This window comes from Ictidomys tridecemlineatus, chromosome 14 (genome assembly GCF_052094955.1).
Source record: "Ictidomys tridecemlineatus isolate mIctTri1 chromosome 14, mIctTri1.hap1, whole genome shotgun sequence".
NCBI classification, from domain to species: Eukaryota; Metazoa; Chordata; class Mammalia; order Rodentia; family Sciuridae; genus Ictidomys; species Ictidomys tridecemlineatus.
Window position 1 is genome coordinate 40,602,301 of NC_135490.1, and position 26,470 is coordinate 40,628,770.

Genomic DNA, 26,470 nt, shown 5'->3' on the forward strand with positions numbered 1-26,470 from the left:
GGAAAGGAATTGTCAAGTCTTAAATATTAGAGGTTGCAGCATGTCAAAAAACTCAGCAGATCTTAATGATAATTCACTATGTGTCAGGAATAGATGCATATTCCAAGAATATGCCTAGGAACTCCACTCATATAAAGCCATTCTAAGTAAACAAAGCAAACTATAAAACACCAAAAGAATTTTGTGACCCAGGGAATACATCAAGCATCAGGCATGAGACTGCAGTCACCTAGGTCACTCTGACCTAGCAAAGCAGGTTTCTGCCAACTCCCCAATGTTATAAAGATAATAAATACCCCAGCAGAAGCCTTTCCTGCTATGCAGTTCTTTCCCTGAAATGCACAACAAGTGAGCCATGTCCAATCAACAATCTGTGCTATTCCTGCCACTTAATGTAACTATCTCAACCAATGTGTTCTCTTTTTATTTATAAAAACCAGACCCCTCAGGTACCATTTTGAAGAATGTATTCTGGACATTAATATATGTGTTTTCAGGGTAGCCATCTGCACTTTGCCTCAAAAAGTCTTTGTTTTCACATTTGGTGCACCTCAACCTGCCTTTAAAATTGACAATATGAAAATGTTTACTTAAGGGTCATTTATACTAGTGAAATATTAAAAACACAAATGTCAACTATAGTGTATGGTACTTACAGGTGGTAGACTAAGTAGTTATATAAAATGAAGCTGATAAAAAGTTCTTAATCATGAAGTAAGACAATTATCACCATGCCAAATGAAAATGAAAAGCATATAAAATATAGCTTCATCTCTTTCAAAACAAATGCAAAAAAATCACAGTGGGAAGAAAGAAAGATATCAAAAAGTTAACAGGAACTGTTCTTGGAGTGATAAAGTCATGGACCTCACTTTTCTTTATTGACCACATTCTACAGAGCAGGAGTTTGCAAACTTTTTATAAGAGACAGAAAGTAAATATTTTCAACCACTGCAAGCTGTATGCTGTCTGTTGCTCTTACTCGAATCTGGTGTTCATTGCAAAAGTGGTCACAGACAATGCACAGAATGTGACTGTGTTCCAATAAAACTTTATGCACAAGAATAGTAGACTAGATGTGGTCCTAGTGTGCAAACCCCTGCTACAGAGAATCTACGCTGGTGCCACAAAAACTATCTGCTATTATATATGACAGAAGTTTAGCTTTATTCTTCCTTGAAAAAAATGCAAGAATTTAGAAAATCTTTGTGTGTACAACTCTGAAGTTGGAATTTTAAAAAATATTTTTTTAGTTGTAGGTGGACAAAATCCCTTATTTCACTTATTCACCTTTATGAGGTGCTGAGGCTTAAACCCAGTGCCTCATCCATGTGAAGCAAGTACTACCTGAGCTATAACCCCGGTCCTGAAGTAGGAATTTTAAACTACAGGAGTTACAGGCTGTGTACAACCCCAAAGTGAAATATGCTGTTAGCTGTAGGATCAGCAAACAGGCACTGTTTCTTCCTGAAGTTTCTTGCAAAAGTAAGTTTTCTAGCCCATAATGAGAAAAGAACAGCCAGCCTATTTTAAACCTGCTGGCTGTAATTAATATATATAAATTAAAATACAGTGGCCTTAAACTTGCTAAACCTCATTCTCTTTTATTTACAGATATCTTTTTAACTTAAGGCTGTTGAGAGTTGAGAATCTAATTTAGCTTAGTTCTACTGTATCAACTAAAATATTTTTGGCCAAACTGGCATACAATACTTATTTTGGAAAAATACTGCATTAATAAAATAAAATAATTAATTAATAAAAAATAAAAATGTGTATTTTTAGATAAAAACAGCTAAATAACCATCATCTGTCAGGGTTAATATGTAGGTAGAATTTTTTATAGGATGGGTGAGAGGCTGAATGACTAATGAAAGCCGCTTCATATCTGAAAACTGAGGAGTAAGAGATTCTTTTCTGCCATTAGACTGATGGGTATAGCTATCTAACTTTACCTAACTAAAGTGTCCCAACATTAAAAGAGAATATGAGAAAGGACTTCAACCTTCCACCCCCCCCATCCCCCACTGATCCAGTTTATGACCTGGTTTGCACATTTCTACTAATATTATGACAATATAGACTTTAAACTAGTATGTAGACTCCACATTTCCTTTGCTGATCCTGTTGATCATTGTCCTACTGCTTAAAAGTCAAAATACTGATATCCACATAAAATAAACTGGTATTGTGTGAATTACATACAACTCACAGAAGCATTATACATCCTATAGAACTAGTAACAAATATATCTACATTTCATTATAATTCATTCTCAATTGCATATTATGGTAAATTTACTGTTGCTTTTAGGAAGAAAATTGAGATTTTGTCAATTTAAAGATAAATGAGAACAGATGTTGAAAAAAATGTTAGCATATTATAAAATACTTAAGAATCTAAATCTAAAATTATCTTTAACTTGCATTCATCATTTATTTTCTTCTATAGTATACTTCTCCTTAGATATACTCATTAAAATAAAAAAATGCTCTTTAGCACAAATTGGAAACAAATGCAGAATGAAATTCTTTCATAATAAATGGAAAACAAATATATATCTTATAGGAAATGCAATGTGATTTTTGCAACAGTAAATATTAAAATATTTAAAAATTATTGTTAGTAAAACTTTTGTTTTTTGTTATCAATACTCTTATTTCCAACTGATACCTATTTCATGTGATCTTCTTGTGATTCCATAACATTAAGAATCTGAAGAATTAAAGTACAGTATTATCAGGTCAAAGCTTATACAGTTAACAACAAAGTTGATCCTAGAACTCATATGTACTATACATACTGGCAGACATAAACCATATCTTAATTCAGTGAGAAAAACTATGACCAATGAACATTCACTATAATTTGGAATTTTAACTAAAGTTTTAAATGACAATTTTCTCCTACCCACCACTACCCTTCTTATCCACTGGTAGAAACAACTGCAGATACTTAAGATAATAACATAATGCATTTCTGAAAATATTCCTCTAATTGTGAAAACAAGTTGCTCTATAATAAAAACAAATCACTACTTGCAATTCTACTGTGCCATGCTTGTAAGTACATTTAGTAAAAAAACAAGTTATCTCATTAAAAGTCATATATAAAGTTTTGTATTGAGAAGATTCTACAACCTAAAGCATATCCTGCTTTCCCATGTGATCACTATAGCTCAAAATTCCTACTTTGTGAAATTATATAAGATGTTTTATAGATAATGTTATATGCTAATGTATTTCATATACATATTAATTCAAGAAATTATAGTTTCAAAAATCATATGACTGTAATTTAATAATTCTAGTTGAGACCCATTATCTTAACCCTGAGATTTATCACATCTGGGGCATTTGAAAGCTTTTTTAAGAACATAAATTGAAATAAATAATTTGCATCATTATTTGTTGTAAAACTATCTCTCATTTACACACACATCAGGGACATTGTCAATGAATTTTGGCAACTTTTATACCTCAGTGGCTAGCAGGTGCTCACATGTAGGTATTTATATTTGCATACTTAGGCTCTACAAAAAAAACCGTTCATTTTGTAATGCAAAAAGGTATGGTACTTTGCACAGTAATATGATAGACTAACTAAACAAATACAAACATATCCACTATATCTTTAGGGAAACAATCTTTTAGAAATGCCTAACAAATGTACTTACACTGTAATCTTGAAAGACTACCACTGGCCTGTTCACCACAAAAATTTTGACCTACTGGGAAAATATGAGTACAAAAAATGGGTTGAAAAATTTAAGTTCTTCATTATGCAACTGATTGACGTTATGATATTAAGCACTCTAAACAAAGTAAACCCTTTTCATCCATCAAATATGAAGCCTATTAAACTTAAGAATTTGTTAGGCTTATTTCTCTTCATGCCTTATTTTCCTCCTGTATTTCTTAAGATTGTTAATGTAAAGCTATCATCCAATACATTTCTGAATTCCTGAGTCATGTTATTCCTATTCATGAACCTCACTTGTAACACATACCATCAAGTTTTGATGTTTCTTCCTTTCAATGAGTAATTGAGTCACTCATCATTATTTAAGTTTCTCCTCTACAGTCAATTGTTAATACCTCCCAATTTCTCTGCTCTCTTTTTTGAACTCTGTCTCCTCAATTTATTACAGAATGAACCTTCGTGATTGACTGCTTGAACAGAAAAAAGATGTGACACTATTTACCTTTCCACATCAAGAACAGAGCACTCTGGTTACAATCTTACAATACGTTCGATAGAATTACTAAGGGGCTGGGCTTGGTTGTGCACACCCGTGATCCCAGCAGCTCAGGAGGCTGAGACAGAAGGATCTTGAGTTCAAAGCCACTATGCAACTCAGTGAGACCCTTTCTCTAAAAAAAAAAACACTAAAAAGAGCTGGGGATGTATCGACTCAGGGGTTTCAGCACCCTTGGGTTCAATCCCCAGTACCATAAATGAATGAATGAATGAATGAATAAATAAGGCACCTAAATTTCAATATGTACTTCTGCACTGATTGCACTCCTTTGTGAGTCTCCTTTTTGCATTTCAAAACAGAGCTGAAAAGTTAGTCAAACTTCTCTAGGCAGCAAGCTGCTCTTCTGAAATAGCTGCCTCCTGCAATACTTCATTATTCTTTTGTCATAATTTTCTTTTATACAATACTTAGAATTATTATTTAAAAAGGATAAAAACAACACAATAAGAAAAAAACACTACTGATAAAAAGAAAAATCTTACTGAAATTAAATATGAATTTCTAACCAATGACACCAAAAAACTTCATCTCTTTTCCCTTACGTTTTTACAACAAAACTTTGTATATAGCAACTGCATCTAATGATCTGACTTACCAAATTAGAAGGAGGAAACCAAAAGGCAGAAACATTCTGTACAGATAAACACAAACTAACCATCTGGTATTTACTTTTTTTGCACTAACAGATAAAATATACATGAAAAATTTTTTAAATGTGCTAAGTTCAAAAATACCTGTAGGCTTTCTCAAGTGAAATTAAAATAAAAAATCACCATGAAATGGCGTTTTTTAAACATTTACTGATAATATTAATAAGTCCATGGTTTTAAAAGAATTTTTTTCTTTCTCTTTATATATCTATTATATCTCTAAAATAAAAATACACAGGAGAAATAAAGCAAATAATTACCGCTGGCATATAGAAAACTGGGACTTTTAATTCTTTTCTGTATTCCTGCTAAATATATATATTGAACACTTCATACTACTTGTGAAATGTCTTTGCATCCTAAATCTCAGCTTGATGTCAATGATCTGTGAAATGAAACCTTGTCGAATTCCTGCCACACAATGGAATAATAGTCTCAACACAGCTTTTCATTGCTAGGTATTCCTGATGTGTTTTAATAGACTCGCTACTTTGGATAAAGTATAGTTCATGGACTGAAACAAATTAGGGAACATGAAAAAATGAAACAATAATATATACATAAATAAGAGTTTAAAACAATTTAACCTCAACAAATACTTGGTGTTTCTTACCATTTGTTTTAGCATAAATCAATTTACCTGCAACAAATACTTGGTACTTCTTACCATTTGTTTTAGCACAAATGTATTTTCATAGACAAACTTTAAAAAAAATAAAGGCTAAATAAGGCTATGCCTTTATTATTTAATAAAGAGGAAAACTGACATGTTCATATATATTTCATTTTCTCACTTAAGGCTCCTCTTATACACAAAAAACACTAACTTTTACCATATTAAAGTTGGAGTCTAGAAATATAGTACTGTTTAAACAAGATTAAAAAATATGAGAAATGTATATTCAAATGTAGTTATGTCCAATTCCAATCTACGAAAAAACTAAAGCAAAAAAATACTCATCATCACAGTTTTTTAGAGAACATTCCATTGTATATTGGGAAAATTACTTTATGTACTTATTTATCATGTTCAGTAAATTTAACATTGGCATAAAACCTTTTACTAATATTTCATACACATTCGATTTTTGTCAGTTTATCCAATAATATCCTCTGCGACTTTATATTTTAAAGTTTTTTTTATATACCTTTTTTAAAATTTATATTTATGTGGTGCTGAGGATTTAACCCAGTGCCTGGCATGTACTAAGCGAGTGCTCTACTGCTGAGCCACAGCCCTAGCCCCTGTGACTTTATTTTTATTTTAAATTTCTATTATAGAATCTAGTCCAGAATAACATATTCCATTAAGTTGTCAGGTGTCTTTAGCCTCCTCTACCGTGGAACAATTCTCTCTCTTTTTTTTTTCTCTTAAATCAATGCCTTTTAATTACACAGAACAATGGATTTCATTAGTATATGCAAATATACTATGAAATATAATACAAATATTAGTATATGCAAATATCATATCTACTCCCCTGTGATCCTCCTAATGCCCTTCTCTTCTCCCTGTTATTTCATGTTGACTTTTTCTTTCCCTTAGATTCCAAATGAGGGAACACATGCCATTTCGTTCTGAATATTAGTCTATTGTGCATATACTGACAGACATCTGGGGTGAGTCCATGACTTGGCTATTTTGAATTATACAGTTATCTCTATAGAGTATTCTGACTTTAATTCTTTTGGGCAGATACCCAGTAGTAGAATAGCTAGATCATATGGTAATTAATTCTTTTGGGCAGATACCCAGTAGTAGAATAGCTAGATCATATGGTAGTTCTAGTTATTTTTGGAACCACCATGTTGATTTACATAGTGACTATACTAATTTACATTCACACCATGCACAGGGGTTTCTTTTCCCCTTTATTCTCACCAGTCTTATTATTTTGTATATTCTTGATGACAGCAAGAATCTCAATATAGTTTTGTATTTTCCTGATAGCTAAAGAAATCAAGTATTTTTTCCATATATTTAAAGGTCATTTGTACTTTTTTCTTTTGAGAGTGTCTGTTCAGTTCATTTGCTCAATCATTGATAGGATTATTACTTTTTTTGGTGTTCCTTATGGCCTTGCTAATTTCCTGAGGCTGATCCTAAATTTGTGATCCTCCTGCTTCAGCCTCCGGAGTTGCCTGGATTAGAGGCATTAGCCACTACACTCAGTTAGCTATTAAAGTCATATTCAGAAAGCTGTTGTCTTGCTTATGTCTTTAAGGATTTTTCCTGTTTTCTTTGAGCAGTTTCAAAGTTCTGGGACTTACATTTTAGGTGTTGATCCATTTGGAGTTGTTTTTGTGAGAGGGATCTAGTTTCAATTCCCTATATACAGCTGACTTTTTGCCAGTGTATGTTTTTGGTACCTCTGTTAAGAATAATATACCTATAGCTGTATGAAGTTTATTTCTATGCTCTCTATTCCATTGGAATATACTTCTGTTTTTATGCCATTACCATTCTGTTTTAAGTACTGTTTGAAATCAGGTATTATGATGCCTCTAGCCTCACTCCTTTTGATCAGGATTGTTTTGGCTGGCTATTCATTGTCTCCTTTGCTTTCATATGAATTTTAGGTTTGTACTTTTTAGTTTCATCATGGAAGTTTCTCAATTTTGATATCCTATGTGCACAGGTAATTCAAACAAGGCATCAGCTGTAGATATACCTAATTCTCTGTGTGCATCTAAGTATGGAAATTAAGATGGGAAAAATTAAAATTTTGAGAAATTACACAGAGGAAAAAGATGATTATGTTTTCTAGATGAATTTCAGAAACACAAGATTTAGCTTCCAGAGGATAAACTGGACATTTAGAATCTCCTCAAACTTCATTTCTAAAGTTCAATCTTAAAATCTTAAAAAATTAAAATTTTGAGAAATTACACAGAGGAAAAAGATGATTATGTTTTCTAGATGAATTTCAGAAACACAACATTTAGCTTCCAGAGGATAAACTGGACATTTAGAATCTCCTCAAACTTCATTTCTAAAGTTCAATCTTAAAACAGTATTTTTTTCATTATCCTGTAAAGTACATGATTAGAAGGGTTCAATAAATCTTTCTCTGGAAAAACTTAAAACATTTCGAATACTTCAGTAATACTGCGATTGGGCTAGGGTTGTGGCTCAGTGGTAGAGCACTTGCCTAGCATGTGTGAGGCACTGGGTTCATTTCTCAGCACTGCATATAAACAAATAAATAAAAGTCCATCAACAACTAAAAAAATTTTTAAAAAAGTAACACTGTGATTGATAGTTCAGGCTACATTTTTTTTTTTAAGATGATGACCATGGATTGAATCTCTGAAACCATGAGCCAAAATAAACTTTTCCTCCTTTAAATTATTCTTTTTTTTAAAATTTTATTTTTTTTATTGGTTGTTCACAACATTACAAAGCTCTTGACATACCATATTTCATACATTAGATTGAAGTGGGTTATGAACAGGCTATATTTCTTACAAATATATGGAATATTCTTCTGATCATCTATACCTTGTTTGGTGCTGAAGAAAAAAAACAACAAATATGTATTTATGCATACTATCTGCAACCTAGTAAAATTCTGAATGAAAAAGATGAAAGAAAAAAAGGAAATTAAACCAAATAGTCTTTTATGAGTACTAAATATTTTATGTGTGCTATTTCACTTAATGCATACAGAACATAGAAGATAACTGCTTATTTTTTATGCTATTTATGTCACAGGGATCCTGCAGTGAAAACCACATAAACAAACTAAATATCTAGCCAGTAGTAGTCAAGGCAGAATAAAAGCAATACTTTTGATTCAAGTCCGTTGAAAAAAGAAGAAGAAACAAGAAAATTAGTTTGTTAATGATTCAGCATAACAATAAAATTACACTGTAATAGGAAATTAGCAAAGGAATTAGAAAGCTAATCATAAAGTTTAAAATTTAATATCTTTTAAAAGTCTTGATATTTACTGCCAGAAATAAAATCAACTTGACAGTATGCAGCTTTGTTTTGCCCTTTTCAATTCATCAGTTGTATTAAAGGATACTCAGTACCAGAATAATGTGTGACTCTGCCACGAATTGAGCCTGGCTGCTCCCATGAATGTAGCTCTATGAAACAAGAAAAAGAAACAAAATTAACAATCTGGGAAAAAGACATAATTACTTTAGAGTTTCATGTCATAAAGATAAACAATATAAACACCCACTAATGAAGTTCTTATTTATAATTCTTTTGAATAAAATAATTCTTAATTAACTTGAAATAGATGAAAATGTTGGTTGATATTACTAAAAACCATAGACAGAAATTTAAGAAAGAGTAAATTTACATATAAATGTAAAGTTGTTAAAAGATTTATCACAAACACAGACACAAATTTACTTGATGACATAAGATTACAAGTTATAGTAAATAAAATTGCTGATTTTTCATCATTTAAGTAAGTTTCAAAAATTGTCAAATTACTCTTTTCCAGTTTACTAAAGTTTTTACAATAAGGAGTTAGCTTCATAAAATGCACATATTTCAAGATAGCATTTCATTTTTTCAAAGTACAATTATTGAAACTGAATTTTTCCTATTTCAAAATACATAATTTAGTTCTACACTTAGGAAGAATTTTACATACATGTATTTAATACCACTTAATTACAGAAAAACTGACACACACAAATCTCCATTTAGAATTTTTTGCTTTTAAACTAATTCCCCAAATATTTCTGCCATTAAATTTTTCCAATGATAATTAGTTGCTTTAATTATAGTTTTAAACAAAATTATTTTGAAACAAAAGTCCTTTTCTAGGTTTTTAACTTATAAAACATTACTGGAGAAAAATAGAACACCTTACAACATAAATCAACATCCTCAAGTTTTACATCACTTGCACTGCCTCACTGTGTCATTTCAACATTTCTTTTACTCAATATTTTCCTTCATTTTATTCATAACAATAACTGACTGGAACTAAGTGTGTTTTAATGAGAAGAGTATTTAAACTGGAGACAGAAAATTATTCTTCCACCACTTAACCCTGGACAAGACAACAAATCACTCATAAATTTTGTATTCTTTCATCAATTAAATCAAGAACTGAGATGATTCCTGTGGTCTTTTGAAGGAAAGTCTGAGTTTTGTCATCAAAGCTATCTCATTATTTTTATGTAAAATCTATTGTTTGTTTATTGATTGAAACCATCCTTCGTTTTCATTTTTAATTTTTCCAACAATTAAATCATTTCCTCCTTTGTAGATGTGTTCAGATATTTTTAAGCACAGTTTTAGGCAAAATGGCTAAGAGCCATTTCTGATTCACTCATGTAACTTCTAAAGAATCCTATCATACATATTTCTTCTTCTGACTCTATCCATTTAGATTTTCCAAGTGATGACCAATGTAACTTAAAAAAGACAAACTAGCTGCTAACTAACCACGTAAGAGTTTTAATATTACTAATGGAAGACAACAATAAAATTATTAAGAAAAACAAACATGCAACAAAAGATATACAAACAGTATAAATTACACTTGATATCAAGTATGATTAGAAGCTCAGAGTTTAAGAACTAAGACTAAGGTTTTATTCTTGAAATAACTATAATAGCAAGGATAATGAATAGACCCATAAGTATAAATAATAATAGCAGCTACCATTTATGTAGCACTCATTTTGTCTAAGAACTTTGCATGAAATATCTAATTTAATTCTAGTTACCATATAGGGTAGGTAATTTGATCACATCAATTTTAGAGATAAGCTAACAAAGGTTTAAGAGAGTCAAGAAGGTTCCCCTGATTTTCACATATAGTATATGTAAGCTCTGGGGTGGAACTTAGGTCTCTGTGACTCATAATCTCAGCTCATATTTACTATATTATTTTATTATTTGCTAAATATTTCATTAGAAACTTCACATATGTTCTCATCGTATCTACTATGTTTTAAAATAGTTATTACTTGTTCCAACAAGAAAATAGATTAGAAGAAATATAACGCCTTGCAAACAATGGTACAACTAATAATTAGTGAAGTTTGGCATGAAAGCTGGGTCTGTCTACATAGGTCATACCCTTTTTGCCCTCTGAAAACCAAGAACACAACAAACATGAAGAAGAATAATATTAAAGCTTTCCTGGCATTCAGATAATAAAATGTTGACAAATAAAGGAGTTAAAATTATTTATATAATTAAAATATCTAGATTTAATAGTACAGGATAATAAAACTGCAAGATACTTCACTTATCTTAGAATTAAAAATTTAGAGAAGAACTGAGACTTTTTTAAGTGAATGGTTTCACACTTTACTGTTTTAAGAAAGAAGATATTCTCTGATCATGCTTTAGTCAAGGTAATCAATGGATTTCCAAATTGCCTAATTCGATAACCATTTCTCAATTTTATTTGACATACTCTATCTGAAAAGTTGGTCACATCTGACTACTTCCTCCTTTTTGTTCATATCTTCACATGTCTTCAATGGATACCACTCTTGCTTCTCCCACTTCACTGGCACCTCTTCCTCAGTCCCTGTGGCTATTCCCTTCCTAATTCTCTGGAGTCTCAGAATTCCACTTAAGGCTTTTCTCTATAATCACTCTTCCCTCATATTCTCACCCAATCTCATGGCTGCAATTTATCAAGTCTATATGGATGATTATCACATTTATATCCAGGGTGATATACACCCATTTTTATTTGTTAGTTTTATGGTCTTTACCTTGAAGTCTAAACCTTAAAATGGCCATATAAACTTTGGTCTGTCTTCATATCTATCCCAGAATGGGTTCTCTCTGCTATTTCAGGAAACATCAATGTGATTTTTCCGGTTGTTTAGGTCAAAATCTTGGAATTATCCTTGTCTCCCATCTCTCCCCTTTCTTCTTTCCTCCCTCCCCATAATCCAATCATTCAGAAAATAGTGTTGCCCCCACTTCACAGTTCATTCCAAATTCAACACTTCTTGCCATTTCTAGGAAAAAGTGTCAAAGAAGCCTATGGAATAAAGCCCAAACTATCATCATCTCTTGCTTCAACTATTGCAAAGCCTTCTTTGTTATTCTGTCTCTACCCTATATTTTGTCTGCCAAATTAGCAGTTTAAAAGAAAGCAAATTCTATCATTACTTTGCTCAAAACCCTTGAATGTTTTTTTCACATTTGAGAATACCACTTTATCATGTAATGCACAATAAAGCAGAACTTACACAAACTTTTTTTCCAATTGAAAAGGTTAGCTAGGTTAAAAAAAATCATACTTGGTCCTCAGAGGCTTATCTCACTAAGGATTTATTATTTCACCAAAACTCATCTATTACTCTTATAGCTTATTTCTTTTATGTATAAGACTGTAGCAAGGAGCAGCTTTGGAGAATCCTCAATTTGCCATTTACTACATGTGTCACCTAGACAAATAATTTAACCTCAATTATCTCATCTTTTTTTATTTTTTGATTGATTTTATTTTTTAATTATCTCATCTTTAAAAAGATAAGAGAATATTTCTCAAAGTACTAAAAATTAAATAAGATGTCTTATCATGTTATTAGTATAGTACCTGGCACTCCCTATAGTAAATAATCAAAAGTAATTAAGCATGTAACACTTAAATAAACTCCATTTTCTAAACATTAGATAAGCAAGCTCAAATACATTTGGAAATACATTGTCACAGATGAATTGTGTACTAAGTTGATATTTTTAAAAGATGATATTCATAAACAAGTACTAATACTTGACTTTCATTCATCTTTTTTTGAGATTTGAGGTTTTTTATCCTTTTAAAAATGTTTTTAATTTATTATAAATGACAACAGAATGCATTACAATCCATATTACACATATAGAGCAAAATTTTTCATATCTCCGTATGCACAGTAGAGTCACATCCTTCTTGTCTTCTTACATGTACTTAGGGTAATGATGACCATTGCATTCTACCATCTTTCCTACCCTTATGCCCCTCCCTTCCCTTTTCCCCTTTACCCTATCTAGAGTTCATTTAATCTCCCCCCTACTGGCCTCCCAGCATATTATGGATCATCCTTAAATCAGAGAAACCATTCAGCATTTGATGTTTTGGGATTGGCTAATTTCACTTAGTATTATATTCTCCAGCTTCATCAATTTACTTGCAAATGCCATGATTTTATTCTCTTTTAATGCTGAATAATATTCCATTGTGTATATATACCACGTTTCCTTTATCCATTCATCTACTGATGGGCATCTAGGTTGGCTCCACAGTTTAGCTATTGTGAATTGTGCTCTATAAACATTGATGTGGCTGTGTCCCTGTAGTATGCTGTTTTTAAGTCATTTGGGAACCACCATTTGACCCAGCTATCCCACTCCTTGGTCTATACCCAAAGGACTCATTCATCTTTTTTAGTCTTCAAAATCTCATGAAGACCAGATATCCCAAGACTCTCGGATTTAATAAGCCAGAATTCATTTGATAATCTTTACTGAGTAATTAGTATGTATCAGGCACCAATTTAGGCAATGGGCATCCAGCACTTAGAGAAAAGAAAAATAACAACAACTATGTTTTCAAGGAGCTTACACACTCAAACTACTGTTTTACAGTAAAATGCAGCAAAGACACTGTGAATACTAAAAGTCATGAAAGCAACCATAAGAGCAGTAAAGACAAATAAGCATTTTACATGTCTTCCTTACCATGCATCATTGTCATTTATGAGGACACCTAAAGCAATCGTCTAATTCACATAGGATTAAACTAAGTTCTATAATTTTAAAATAGTTTAAAAAATTTGTATTTAACAAATGCATGTTCCTTCAAAGTTATTTGAAAAAGAAATATTGAGGAATGAATTCCTTTATAGTTAAAGCATAACATTCATTTATATTCTTTTCCTGTCTTTTACTAAATCTTATGAATGAGGAAATATCAGTGGCTATTGGTGGCTTACTCAAAATATATTTAATTTGTATTTTCAATGACAATTGCAGATCAAATAAATAGTTAAGAAAATGTCAACAGTCTTTGACATTTGATAGACATAAATTTTTCATAGAGACAAATATTCTAACAGAACATATATAACAATGTTCTTTACTTGTCCAGTCTATTGAATAGTTCACAACATACATGAGCCAAAATAAAATTTAAAAATGGCTCCTAAATCATTTTATAAGACTGCTAACTTAAAAGCCTAATTTTACTTACAATGAAAATTAAATAAAGTTTTACACAGCATGACATTAAAGTATATGTATAGATAATAATATTTTCTTAACTTCAAGTAACATATTTGAAAATAAAAACAGTATATTTTGTTTAATATAGTGTTTCTAATACCTCGTAGTAGCAGTGCTAAGAATGAATCAAGATGAAAAAAAAATAAACTAACTATACCATATATCAATAGATGAAAGGAATTTCACTCCACTTAATTCATTCTTAAATTCTTGGGAAGATGTTATCTGTCAACATGTTTTGCTTTTCTGATAATATCTGAAAATTGTGCTTTTAGTAAATATTCATTAATTTTCCTTGAACACTTATTGTTGTGAAAATAATAATGCCATTGTGATTAAATAGTTTGTTGTCAGAATAGGGAGCAACTGTAATGAAATGAATTTACCAGTTTTGGGTTTTAGTGTTGATAACAACCATTCAATTTGAGAAACTAGTTATTTACTTGGTCAGTTCAATGATTTGAATTAGAGTTTCTAATCTCTAATCAGACAGGGATACTGATTAAATGAAGGAAACAGAATAGCATAGTGGTTTGATAAGTGGATTTTAATCAAAATACCTGATACTAAAACCCAGAAAATATCAAGGAATGAAAATCACAGGCTGGTATCCTTGATGAGTAGGGATGCAAAAATCCTCTATAAAATATTGGTAAACTGCATTCAAAAATATATTAAGAATACTACATACCATGATCAATTGGGTTTCATCTCAGAGATGCAAGGTTGGTTCAACATGTACAAATAAAAAATGTATTCACTACATAGATATAATGAATGACAAAAACCCTATGATTTTCTCAATGGCTATAGAAAAAGCTTTCAACAAAATACAGGACCCATTCATATTTAAAATGCTAGAAAAATTAGAGATAGAAGGAACTTACCAACATTATAAAGGCTATACATATGATAAATCCAAGGACAGCATCATACTAAACAGAGAAAAAATGAAAAAATTTCCTCAAAAGTCAGGAGTAAGACAAGAATGTCCATTCTCACCATTCCTATTTCAACATGGTTCTTGAAACTCTAGCCAGAGCAATCAAGCAAGAGAAGAAAATTATAGGGAAACAAAAAGGAAAAGAAGAAGTGAAATTATATTTGCTTGCTGATGACATCATTGTATACATAGATGATCCCAAAACACTTTGACAGATTTCTACACCAGAAACAATTTCAGTAAAGTAGCAGTATGCAAGATCTCATATGTAATAGCTTTCCTAGACATCAATAATGAATCTACTGAGAAATGAAGAAAACTGTCCTGTTCCCAATAACCTCAAAAATTTATGAAAAACGAAAGAAAAAAATCAAACTTGGGAATAAATCCTACCAAGTAGGAGAAAAACCTCTAACAATGAAAACTATTGAAGAAAGAAACTGAAGAAAGCCTTAGAAGATGGAAATAACTTCCCATGGTTTTGGACAGGCAGAATTAATATCATAAATATAGCCATATTACCAAAAGCATTATAAAGAATCAGTGAAATAACCATCAAAATATCAATTACACTCTTCACAGAAGCAGAAAGAAAAGTTCTAAAATTCATTTGGAAGAACAAAAGACCTAAAATACCCAAAGCAATTGTGAGCAAGAAGAGTTATGCTGAAGGCATTATAATATAGAACCACAAATTGTTAAGGTCTGTAGACAAGTCAAAATAACACCTGGTATTTTGCCAGGGGAATGTTAGAGTTCGTAAACAAGTCTGGATGGTGCCTGGCAAAATGCCAGAGGGAGTGGTTTGAGAAGTAACAAAATCGAGCCATTAAGTGTGGAGATTCCTTATTGGTTGACTGATGTATCTAGTTTATGCTAATTAAGATAAGCTGTGCAAAATGTATAAATAGCTCTGTTGCCCTACAATAAACGGCTCCTATTCCTGCTGTATCAATCTACAGAAGTTATTCGTCACCCCCCGGTTATTATGCTGCAGCCGGACTGCGGCAACAAATTATACTACAGAGCTATGTAACATAAACAGCATGGTACTGCCATTAAAACAGACCTGAAGACCAATAGAATAGAAGACACAAAAATAAACCTATGTAGATAACAGACAGTCATCCCATATTTGACAAAGGTGTCAAAAACATGTTGGAAAAAAAAAAACCCAGCCTTTTAACCAAATGGAACTGGGGAGACTGGATATTCATATGTGTAAGAATGAAACTAGATTCCTGTCTTTCACCCTGCATAAAAGTCAACTCAAAGTGGATCAAAACCTAGGAATTAGACTACAAACTTTGCAACTGCTAGACGAATAGAGGGTGAACAAGTTGTGGCAAGCCCCAATTCTTTACTAAGACCCCGTAATACTCAAGAACTAAAATGAAGAAATCAATAAGAGGGATGACACCATATTAAAAAGCTTCTTTACAGGAAAGAAAACAAAAGCATGAAGACAGAGCCCACAGAATGGGAGAAAATCTTTGCCAGCTACTTCTCTGACAGCGGATTAATATCCAGGTATATAAAGAACTAAAAAAAAAAAATTACACCAAAACCCCAAATAACCCAATCAATAAATGGGTAAAAGACATTTCTGAAAAGAACAAATGCAAATAGCCAACAAATACATTAAAAATTGTCAACATCTCCAGCAACTTGAAGAGTGCAAATCAAAACTGTATTGAGATTTCATCTCACTCCAGTCAGAATGTCTATTATAAAGAATACAAATACTAGGGATAATAAGAAAAAAGGATAATAAGAAAAAAGATACACTTATACACTGTTGTTGGAACTTTGAATTAGCATAATGCTTTGGAAAGCAGTACAGAGAATTCTCAAAAGACTAGCAATGGAACTACAATAAGACATAGCTATCCAATTTCTATCCTATAGGGATACAGGCACATATATATTTATACCAATGAAATTCATAATAGCCAAGTTATGGAACAAGCCTATGTACTCCAAAACAGATGAATGGATACAGAAAACGTGATACATATATACACATACACATATATACATATAGGGATATATGTGTATATATATATGTGTGTGTATGTGTGTGTGTGTATATACATATACACACACATATACACATCTGTACACACACACACACACACACACACACACACAATGGAGTTTTACTCAGCCATAAAAAGAATAAAGTTATAGCAGAAATAAGCCAGTCTAGGAAAGTGAAGGGCTGAATATTTTCTCTCATACATGCAAGCTAGAGCAAAATAAGGGGGGTAGAAAAGACAGGGCAAGGGACCCATGAATATAGAAGGGGGATCAGTTTAGTATAGGGACAGGACAGAGAGGGAAGAAGGAGAAACAGAGAAAGGAGAAACTATGAAATTAAAGTGAAAAATATGCTACACATATATGAATATACCACAGTGAATTTCACCTTTATTTATACCTATAAAACACTAATTAAAATAATAACTAAATAGAAGACAAGAACACAGAAGAAGGGGAAGAGGGGTAAGAATGAGGAAAGTGAAAAAGCAAACACTGGGGCTGAAATGGAACAAATTATATTGCATGCATTTAGATTATGTCAAAAAGAACCCAAGTATTATGTGTAACTATAATGCACTAATAGACCATTTAAAAATACCTTAAGTGGTATTCTTGTCTTATATCTGCAATAAGTGAAACCTTCAAAAAATTATTCTAGGATTCAAACTGTTAAGCTGCTTGATAGAAATTAAAAACATATGAAAAGTGAATCATATAACAAACTCAAAATCCTTTGCACTGGCCTAAAACACAGTAAGCAGTCATAAATGTAATTAAAACTATAAAACACTAAAGAAAGAAATTGAAGAAGACCTTAGAAGATGGAAAGTTCTCCCATGCTCGGGGATAGACATACTAAATATTGTCAATGGCCATACTATCCAAGGTGCTATATAGATTCAATGCAATTCCAATTAAAATCCCAACATGATTCCTCATAGAAATAGAAACGCAATCATGAAACTCATTTGGAAAAATTAGATACCCAAAATAGCCAAAGTAATCCTTAGCAAGAAGAGTGAAGCAGGAGGCATTACAATACCAGACCTTCAACTACACTACAAAGCTATAGTAACATAAATGGCATAGTATTGGCACCAAAAAAGCATGTAGATCAATCGTACTGAATGAAGATACAGAGATAACCCCACATAAATACAGTTCTATCATACTATCAAAGACACAAAATATAACATTGGTGAAAAGATAATCTTTTTAACAAATGGTGCTAGGAAAGCTGGAAATCCATATATAGAAGAATGAAATTTAACCACTCCCACTATGCACAAAACTCAACTCAAATTGGATCAATGACCTAGGTATTATACCAGAAACCCAGCACCTACTAGAAAAAAATGTAGGCCCACCCAACACTCAAACAAGTCAGCTTAGTGGGGGGAAAGGTACACTCAAAAATTGCTGGAGGGACTGAAAAATGAAATTAAATTGAAAAATTTATGCTACAAACATATATGAATATACCACAGTGAATTTCACCTTTATATATATCTGTAAAGCACTAATAAAATAAAAAAATAAATAGAAAACAACAACAGAGAAGAAGGGGAATAGGGGGAGGAATGAGGAAAGGCAAAAGGCTGAATGAGGTGCAGGGTTTCTGGCATAATATCTAGGTCACTCATCTAATTGAGTTAAGTTTTGTGCATAGTGAGAGGGGTTAAATTTCATTCTACTATATATGGATTTCCAGTTTTCCTAGCACCATTTGTTAAAAAGGTTATCTTTTCTAGAAAGCAGTATGGAGTTTCCTCAAAAAATTAGGATTGGAACTACCATTTGACTCAGTTATCCCACTCCTCGGTATATATTCAAAGTATTTAATATCAGCATACTACAATGACACAGCCACATCAATGTTTATAGTAGCACAATTCACAATAGTTAAGCTATGGAGTCAATTTTATTAGTATACATACACAATGCAGTATTACTCAGCCACAAAGAAGAATGACTTTATGATATTCTACCAGTAAATGGATGGATCTGGAGACTATCAAATGAGTTTAAAAAATTTATTCTATCTTAATCATAGAACTCATAGATGGTAAAATCAATATCCATTAGTTAATACAAAATCAATCAATTAATCTATCTATCTATTTAGATATATATCTCAGAAAACAGCTATTCTGAACACAAAGTACATATGTAGAGCTCAAATTAACTGCTATTTCTCCCTAATTCATTGATAAAATACACTTTGGCATCTATTTGCTTTGGCACAAGTTACTTAACAACAAAGAATAAAAAATATACTTAAACCAAACCCAGGGGATGTAATTTTTTAATTCTGGTCATTTAAAAAAATGTAATTATTTAAAAAAGAACTGTTTGTAACATCAAGAAAATGCACATGAAAGAAACTAAAATTTAATATTCTTGGGTATTACTCAAATGACAGTTTGTTTCATTTCAAGGTCAAATCCACAAAACACACTTGGTATCTTCTTTTATGTTAAAATATGACTATAAAAAGAACCAATAGCTTTTATCAGAAACACTACTTTGATTATTTTTTACACTATCTACATGAATTCTTTGTGTCCAATCTTTTCATGTAGTTCTATTCAATCAGTATAAAATAATTTGTAAATTCTTTCTTTCCATTTCTTTTACCCCTCCTTGAAAACATCATAAAAAATACTAGCGTTCATCCCTTTAGCCTGTTTTAGTCACTGTTTCACTACCTGCCAGTATGAGGGTAGTATATTCTTGAAACCTAAGAAAATCCTCTAAGTAATAATATCTCAGTTATCTAATATATGATTTTGTATCTTTGCAAATATAGAAATTATTCCAATAGTAAGTGAAAAAAAAGAAAAGAATTTCAAGGGTTGCTTGCCTTACTGCTTTCAAATAAACTTAAAGGTCTTTGAAATTCATCTTTGATGTTTAAGATTTTCCAGTAAAAGCACCCTAGCTTCCTTGCTCAAAGGACTACACAAAATGAAAGTACTACTTTTCTGAGTACTACAGAATCAACTGTGTTTATCAAGTATCTTAATCTGCTCAGATAGCCCAAACAAGATACCAGTACTGTGTGTCTTAAAGAGTGTAAATTTAGCTGGGCATGGTGGCACACCTGTAATGGCAGTAACTAAAGCGGCTGAGGTCAGAGGATTGCAAGTCTGAGGCCAGCTAAGTGGCAAGAAGGTATCTCAAATTAAAAAAAAACTGAAAGCAATGGGGATGTAGTTTCTGGGTTCAATGGTAGAAGGGGAGAAGAAAGAAAGAAAAGGAGAAAGACGGGAAAGAAGGAAGGAAGGAAGGAGAGGAAGAAAAAAAGGAAGTGAGGATAGTAATTTTCTTCCTCACAGTTCTGGAGACTGAAAAGTCCAAGGTCAAGGTTTCCCCAGGACTGGAGTCTGGTGAGGGCTCCCATTGGGCTGAAGATAGATAGTCACCTTCTCAAAATGTGCTCAGTGGCATTTTCTTTGTAAACACAGGAGTGGGGGTAGGAGGATGCTCTGCTGGAAAGTCACCAATCCTTTCCAACAAAAGCCTTTTCCATATGAATTTATTTAATTCCATTTCCTAAAGACCCTATCTCCAACAAAATCATGTTGGGCATTAAGCTTCAACATATGAATTTGGGGGCAATTGACCCAAATCACAGGTTAATTCTAAGTAAATATGATAAAATTTTCATACATCACCTAGTAGAAATGTAGTCACAGCATTCTAGTCCTGAATCTCTTTTCGGTGCCAAGGTACCCAAAATACTAAAATGAAATAATCTTTCTTATTTCCTTTTCAATTTCTTTCTTAGAATACTAATATTCAGGAAAGTATACTTTAGAAATCATTAGTATAATACAAACTGTCTTAATTTGTTTGTGCCTTAATAAAATACTCTACAGACACCCTAGGAACTTCTCATTGTATCATAATATAATCTTGCTTAAGGTAGAACCAAATAATTGAGTCTTTAGTGAAAAATACAAAAAATGATGAAAACAGTATGAGAGAAGGAAGTGAGAAGAAAGGAGAAAGGGAATTAGGAAAGGGAATTAGGAAAGCCCACCTACGAGACAGTAGGTAGGCTTCTGTTAAAGCTGTAGTGAAATCAAGCGTCCTGGATCACCACTGTCACTGTACAAAATAAGCCAAAATCCCTCATTTACATTCCAATAAAAGATTCCTCTATTTCTTGATATTTGCAAGTTTCTCATTCTGTCCTTTAGGACTTTGCATTCATCAAGTTACATCAACTTCTCTGAGGCAAGATTAATTATAAGTAGAATGTTACAGCAAATGGCAGATGTAATACAGATAATAAAATAGCTAGGGTAAGTCCTTCTGGATTTTGCTTGAAGAAAGAGAGATAAATAGATTATTACCTATATCCAGTTGACAAAGAACCTATCTATGTTTGATTTCTCCAAAAGCTATACATGTGTTCTACTAGAAATTTCTTAGCTCTTCATTTAATAATTGGTTTAACTAAAATAATGATGATGATGATGATGATAATCGACACAAAATAAAACAGTTTGTCATAAAACAGAGATAAGCTTCTTTATTGGCCAATGTATTTTGATTTTGTTATCTGGTAGCAGTAGGCCACTGCTTTCTTGTTACTTGAAATTTTGGAGACATCTTTTAGCCCTTGTTACGATGTACATTCCTCTAAAGACTTCCTCAATGCAGTGATATACAGAGGTAAGATGTTGAAAATTGACAGTTTCATGAGAGCTCTAGTCAGTCAGGCACACTCTCTTCTCTCTCTTCCTTCCCTCTCTCTCTCCCTCCTTCCCTCTCCCTCTTCTCCCTGGCTGCCCTGAGGTCAGCAGCTTTGTTCTTCCACACCCTCCCTGCTGTTATGTTCTGCTTTACCACAAGCCCAAATGATTGGACCAAGTGATTATGAATTGAAATTGTAGACCAAAATAAATCTTTTCCTAAGTTGTTCTTGTCAGATATTTTGTTACAGTAACAAAAAAGCTGTCTAAGATAGCCCTTTTCCAGCTGTACTTATCACATGACCTGTTGAGGCATGTTAAATCCCCAGCTATGTTCCAAGAAGTTTTCTTTAAATTTTGTTATCCTACTGAGGGTTAAAAAGGTTGATCACTAAAACTATGTTGGTAGATCTCAAAAGAATTCTTAAAATTATTTATGCATGAAACTTCCCTGATATACTTGTTTATAAAACAGATTCTCAGATTCGATATATGAATATTCTAATACAGTAGGGTCTGTGATAGGACTAGAACTTTGCACTGTGGATGAGTTGCAGGCCATATCTATGTAACTACATTTAGCAGAAAGCTGTGCAGGAAGAGGCAATGTTGCAATCTTATCAAATCCTTTAAGAAAGGCATATATTCAGGTGAAACAATTTCCTAGTATTTTTTGTTTGTGTGTGTTTAAACAATAAAAGGATTCCTAGTGGAACTGCAGTAATTTAGATTTAATATAAGAGTGCTGACAGTAAATTGACCCCTAACAACATGGGGAAAAAAAAAACCTACATGAAATAAATTAGGCTTGTAACCTACAAATAACATCAGGGTGAATCAGTAAATCAGAACTTGTATTTTATTTATCCTATCTAGTTTTCTGAGAATCTCTAGGATACTATAAAAGACATGGTAAAAATTATAGAAACTGAACTAACTGGAAATGGAAGAACCAATAGAGGGCTAGTAGCTCCTAACCAGGGACTTCGAGAAATTCAGTTTTTCTGTAATTGCAGCCCAAGACTAGGAAGGGAATGCTTGGTGTCATTCAGACTCTTCTCTAAGTTGTATGTTTAGATGGTAAAGTGTAGAAGCCTCTATCCTTATGAGCTTTCCCTAATTACAGTATCAGTAAGATTGGTAATCTATGTATTTTAAGTGGAAGAAAAAAGAAAAGAGAAGAAAATCAAACAATACTGAAGATACTCTAAGCAGAATATGTTGAAACAGTTCATAATTAACTGCCCTTCCTTAAAAGTCAGCCTGTAAAGACATAGATGGCATGGTTGGAAAACTCCTAGGATAACACAAACAACCTTAGGCCCCAGACACTAGATGAGACAGCGGTTGGGAATAAACTCTATAGAGAGAAGCACTTTTTAGCTTGTGAACAAAGCTGATTATATAAGCAATTAGAACACCTTGTTCTCTGTGCTTTCAAAATAAATGTTCAAAGAACAAAAATATGACAACATAACAAGACTAAGAAAGCTTCCCTTGAGTATAAAGTAGAAGTGTAAAAGGTTGTCCTATGATTAACCTTCTAAGTAATTTCAGTAATTAATATTTTGTTGCTAATATATTTCTAGACATTGGGTTTCATTTTATTCAGTAGCAAAATTTGAAATGCATATTGTAATTACTTTCATAGAATTTTCTTTTGTAACTAATTTAATAAAAAGTCAAAAGTGGAAAATTATTTGTTATATTCTTCAGCATTTGAAAATCCAATTGAATAGCTTTTAATGCAAGATATAGTCTATATGTAAACCTATAGCTCAAATGCTTTTGTAGATCTGTCACATAAGGTATATATGAAAAATATAATAAAAATCTGTGCTTTTTAAAAGTTTTTATCCTGGAAAAAGAGTAACTATTAGGGAAGATTAATATTTCCATAAGATTATTATAAATATAAATCTAAAATGCAAGGAAATTTATGTAGTTTAAATTTGCATCATTCTATGTTAAAAATAAAGTTACTCATTTCATGCTACCAAATATTTTTTATTTGTGATAAGCCTAAGGAACTCTCATCTAGAGTTATCAGTAAATAGAATGATTTTCCTCACTCCAGAAAAGCTATTTAACGTCTCTGTGATTAATTTTCTGCTACAGATCATATTTTGACACTCATTGGAATATTAAGGAATAAAAAAGATGGCTATCAAATGTTTTTTAAAAATGATCATGTTCTCTTAGATGGATGTTTTCTTTAATGTACCTATGAATATGGATGTCCACAATACTCTAGTACTCATGCTAATGTTTTCATGATTCTCTTTTTCTCTCTCCCTCCTCCTCTCTCTATATATTTAAGTATATTCATGGATAATGAATTTGGGGTGGCCAGGTGTTTATTCTTTAATAATAAACTTTTTACAGTATTTGTTAGACGTTTCACTGAGTGCAATACAAGCAAAATACTGCTGAGTCTGAGCCCTGTTATCATGCCTATTTGCTACAGAAAGTCTTATATTCTAGTACTACACATAGCTTTAGTTCACACTCATGAAACTTTTCTTTTATGGTCTCAAGAATGATACTTTCCCTCAAGTTCACGTAATGCCAACAGGTTTATAAGTCCAGTCCCATTCATTTCCTTTATATGACCAGGACCACTGCAGTCTGATGAACTAATCTGGGAAGTCACTGCCTCTAAATCTTTGACATCACAGCCTTTATCTTGACATTGCTTGTGAAATATAGCACAAAATTTCTTGTGAAATATGATAAATGAAACCTTCCTAAGAAATGAAAATGGCACTGATAATGATTCAGATATTAGAACAGTACAACTTAGTTGACAGTTCCTTGACTTTGAAGTGTGTTGATTTGGTTTAACCACTAATGGATACTACTGGTTAAGCCTGCTAATCTGTCAAATGAGAACTTCATTTTTTATGCAAATTTCTATTGTGTAAAGCTTACTATGTGAAAATTTACAAATTACCAACATTCATCTTTATATTCAATCCGTATAGTATCACTGTGAATCCAGCTTTATGAGAAACTTTCTATATATAACATATATAACAATGTTACATAACTTCAGGTTCTACTACAAAATTTATAGCACTAAGCATGAGAATCATCTTTGATAGAAGTCCCACACTCCAATAGTAAGGAACTGTGATTTTAAACTAGGCTGCTAGGTTTGAATTCTAGTTGTGTAAAACTGGGTGTATTACATAGCCGACCTATAGCTTAGTTGCCTCATTTGTAAAATGAGGATAAAAAAGTATCTTCTTCACAAAGTTGCTATGTTGTTATAATAAAGTTTTTAGAAAAGTGTGACATTAAGGAACCCCTCAGGAAGTGTTAGCTATTAATGTTGCTATAATTATTCATTCCACAAATATTTATTGATTGTGTAACATGTGATAGCTGTATCTCCAGGCACTTGAGATAAAATACTGAATAAAACAATATGACTGGCTTCATGAGGTTAGACATAGTGTATGTTTGTATTTGTATGCTGGATTGGAAGAAGACAGACAAACAACAATTAATACATAAAAGTTGCACACATGTGTGTGTATAATGCAATATGAATTATATACTGTATCAGTTCAAAATTCTATACAAAAAATAAAAAGGTAAATCAAATTAGGGGGATTGCGGATGTTCTGAGTGGGGAAGAGGATGCAATTTAAATGAGAGAAGAGTCAGCAAAAACACCACAGAGAATGTATCTGGCATTTGAGCAGACTTCAATCAATTAAGGTTGTTATCCATACTGGGAACGCACTAAAGAGGCAGATGGAGTAATGGCCAATACAAAGGTCTCAAGACAGAAACATGCTCACAAAAGGATAAGAGGGTCAATGCATTGTTTGAGGACTTAGATTATACATACATATAACATATGTTTTGAGCAGAAGAGTAACATGATCTATGGAGCAAGGAAGAAGGAGAATAGAGAAAGGTTACTGCAGCAATATAGACAAAAGATGCTGGTGGCTTAAAGCAGGTTGATGGTAGTTGTGAAAAGTGATCTGACCCTGCATATATTTTGAAGGAAGACATATATTTGAAGGAAGAACAAGTGGATTTCTTGTTCCTGGTGTATTTTTATGGGAAAGGAGACGATTTTATAACTGCTAAAATGTGCAGTAAGAATTTAGTTATTGGAGAATGAAATGGAGTAAATTATGTTATATGTATGTATGGGTTCATAAAAATCCCTCACATTTAGTTATTAAGTCCAAACACATAGTAATTATATATTATAATATTTATAGTAACATAAATGTAGAATATTTATAAATTCAGTTTAGGATACATGAACTAAAAATATATATATTTAGTTAGACATATAAGTTCATTAAAGTTGTAGAGACTACTAAAATGCTAAATTGTACAGTAATTATAAAAGGGATGGGCTGGGGATGTGGCTCAAGTGGTAGCGCGCTCCTCTGGCATGCGTGTGGATCGGGTTCGACCTTCAGCACCACATACAAACAAAGATGTTGTGTCCGCCAAAAACTAAAAAATACATATTAAAATTCTCTCATTCTCTCTCTCTAAAAAAAAAAAAATTGTCCATGAAGTTCTAGTCTCTTTATATTTTTTTCTTTGGAAGACGTATAGGTGGAAAGTAGTAGAGTTGAGGAAGGGGAACAAGGGGAAGAAGAAAGAAAAGGAAGGGAATGTACT

At 32.1% G+C, this 26,470-nt stretch overlaps 1 protein-coding gene across 5 annotated transcripts in view; it reads right to left on the bottom strand.

Annotated features, from left to right (window-relative positions):
- The window catches only part of Tusc3 (tumor suppressor candidate 3), a 317,327-nt gene that overhangs the window by 132,924 nt on the left and 157,933 nt on the right, over positions 1 to 26,470 (bottom strand). For all 5 annotated transcript variants that reach the window (XM_078031095.1, XM_078031092.1, XM_078031093.1 and 2 more), the window contains one exon: positions 8,943 to 9,006. In XM_078031095.1, coding sequence (XP_077887221.1) covers positions 8,943 to 9,006 — 64 coding nt within the window. The remainder of the gene's footprint in view (positions 1 to 8,942; positions 9,007 to 26,470) is intronic.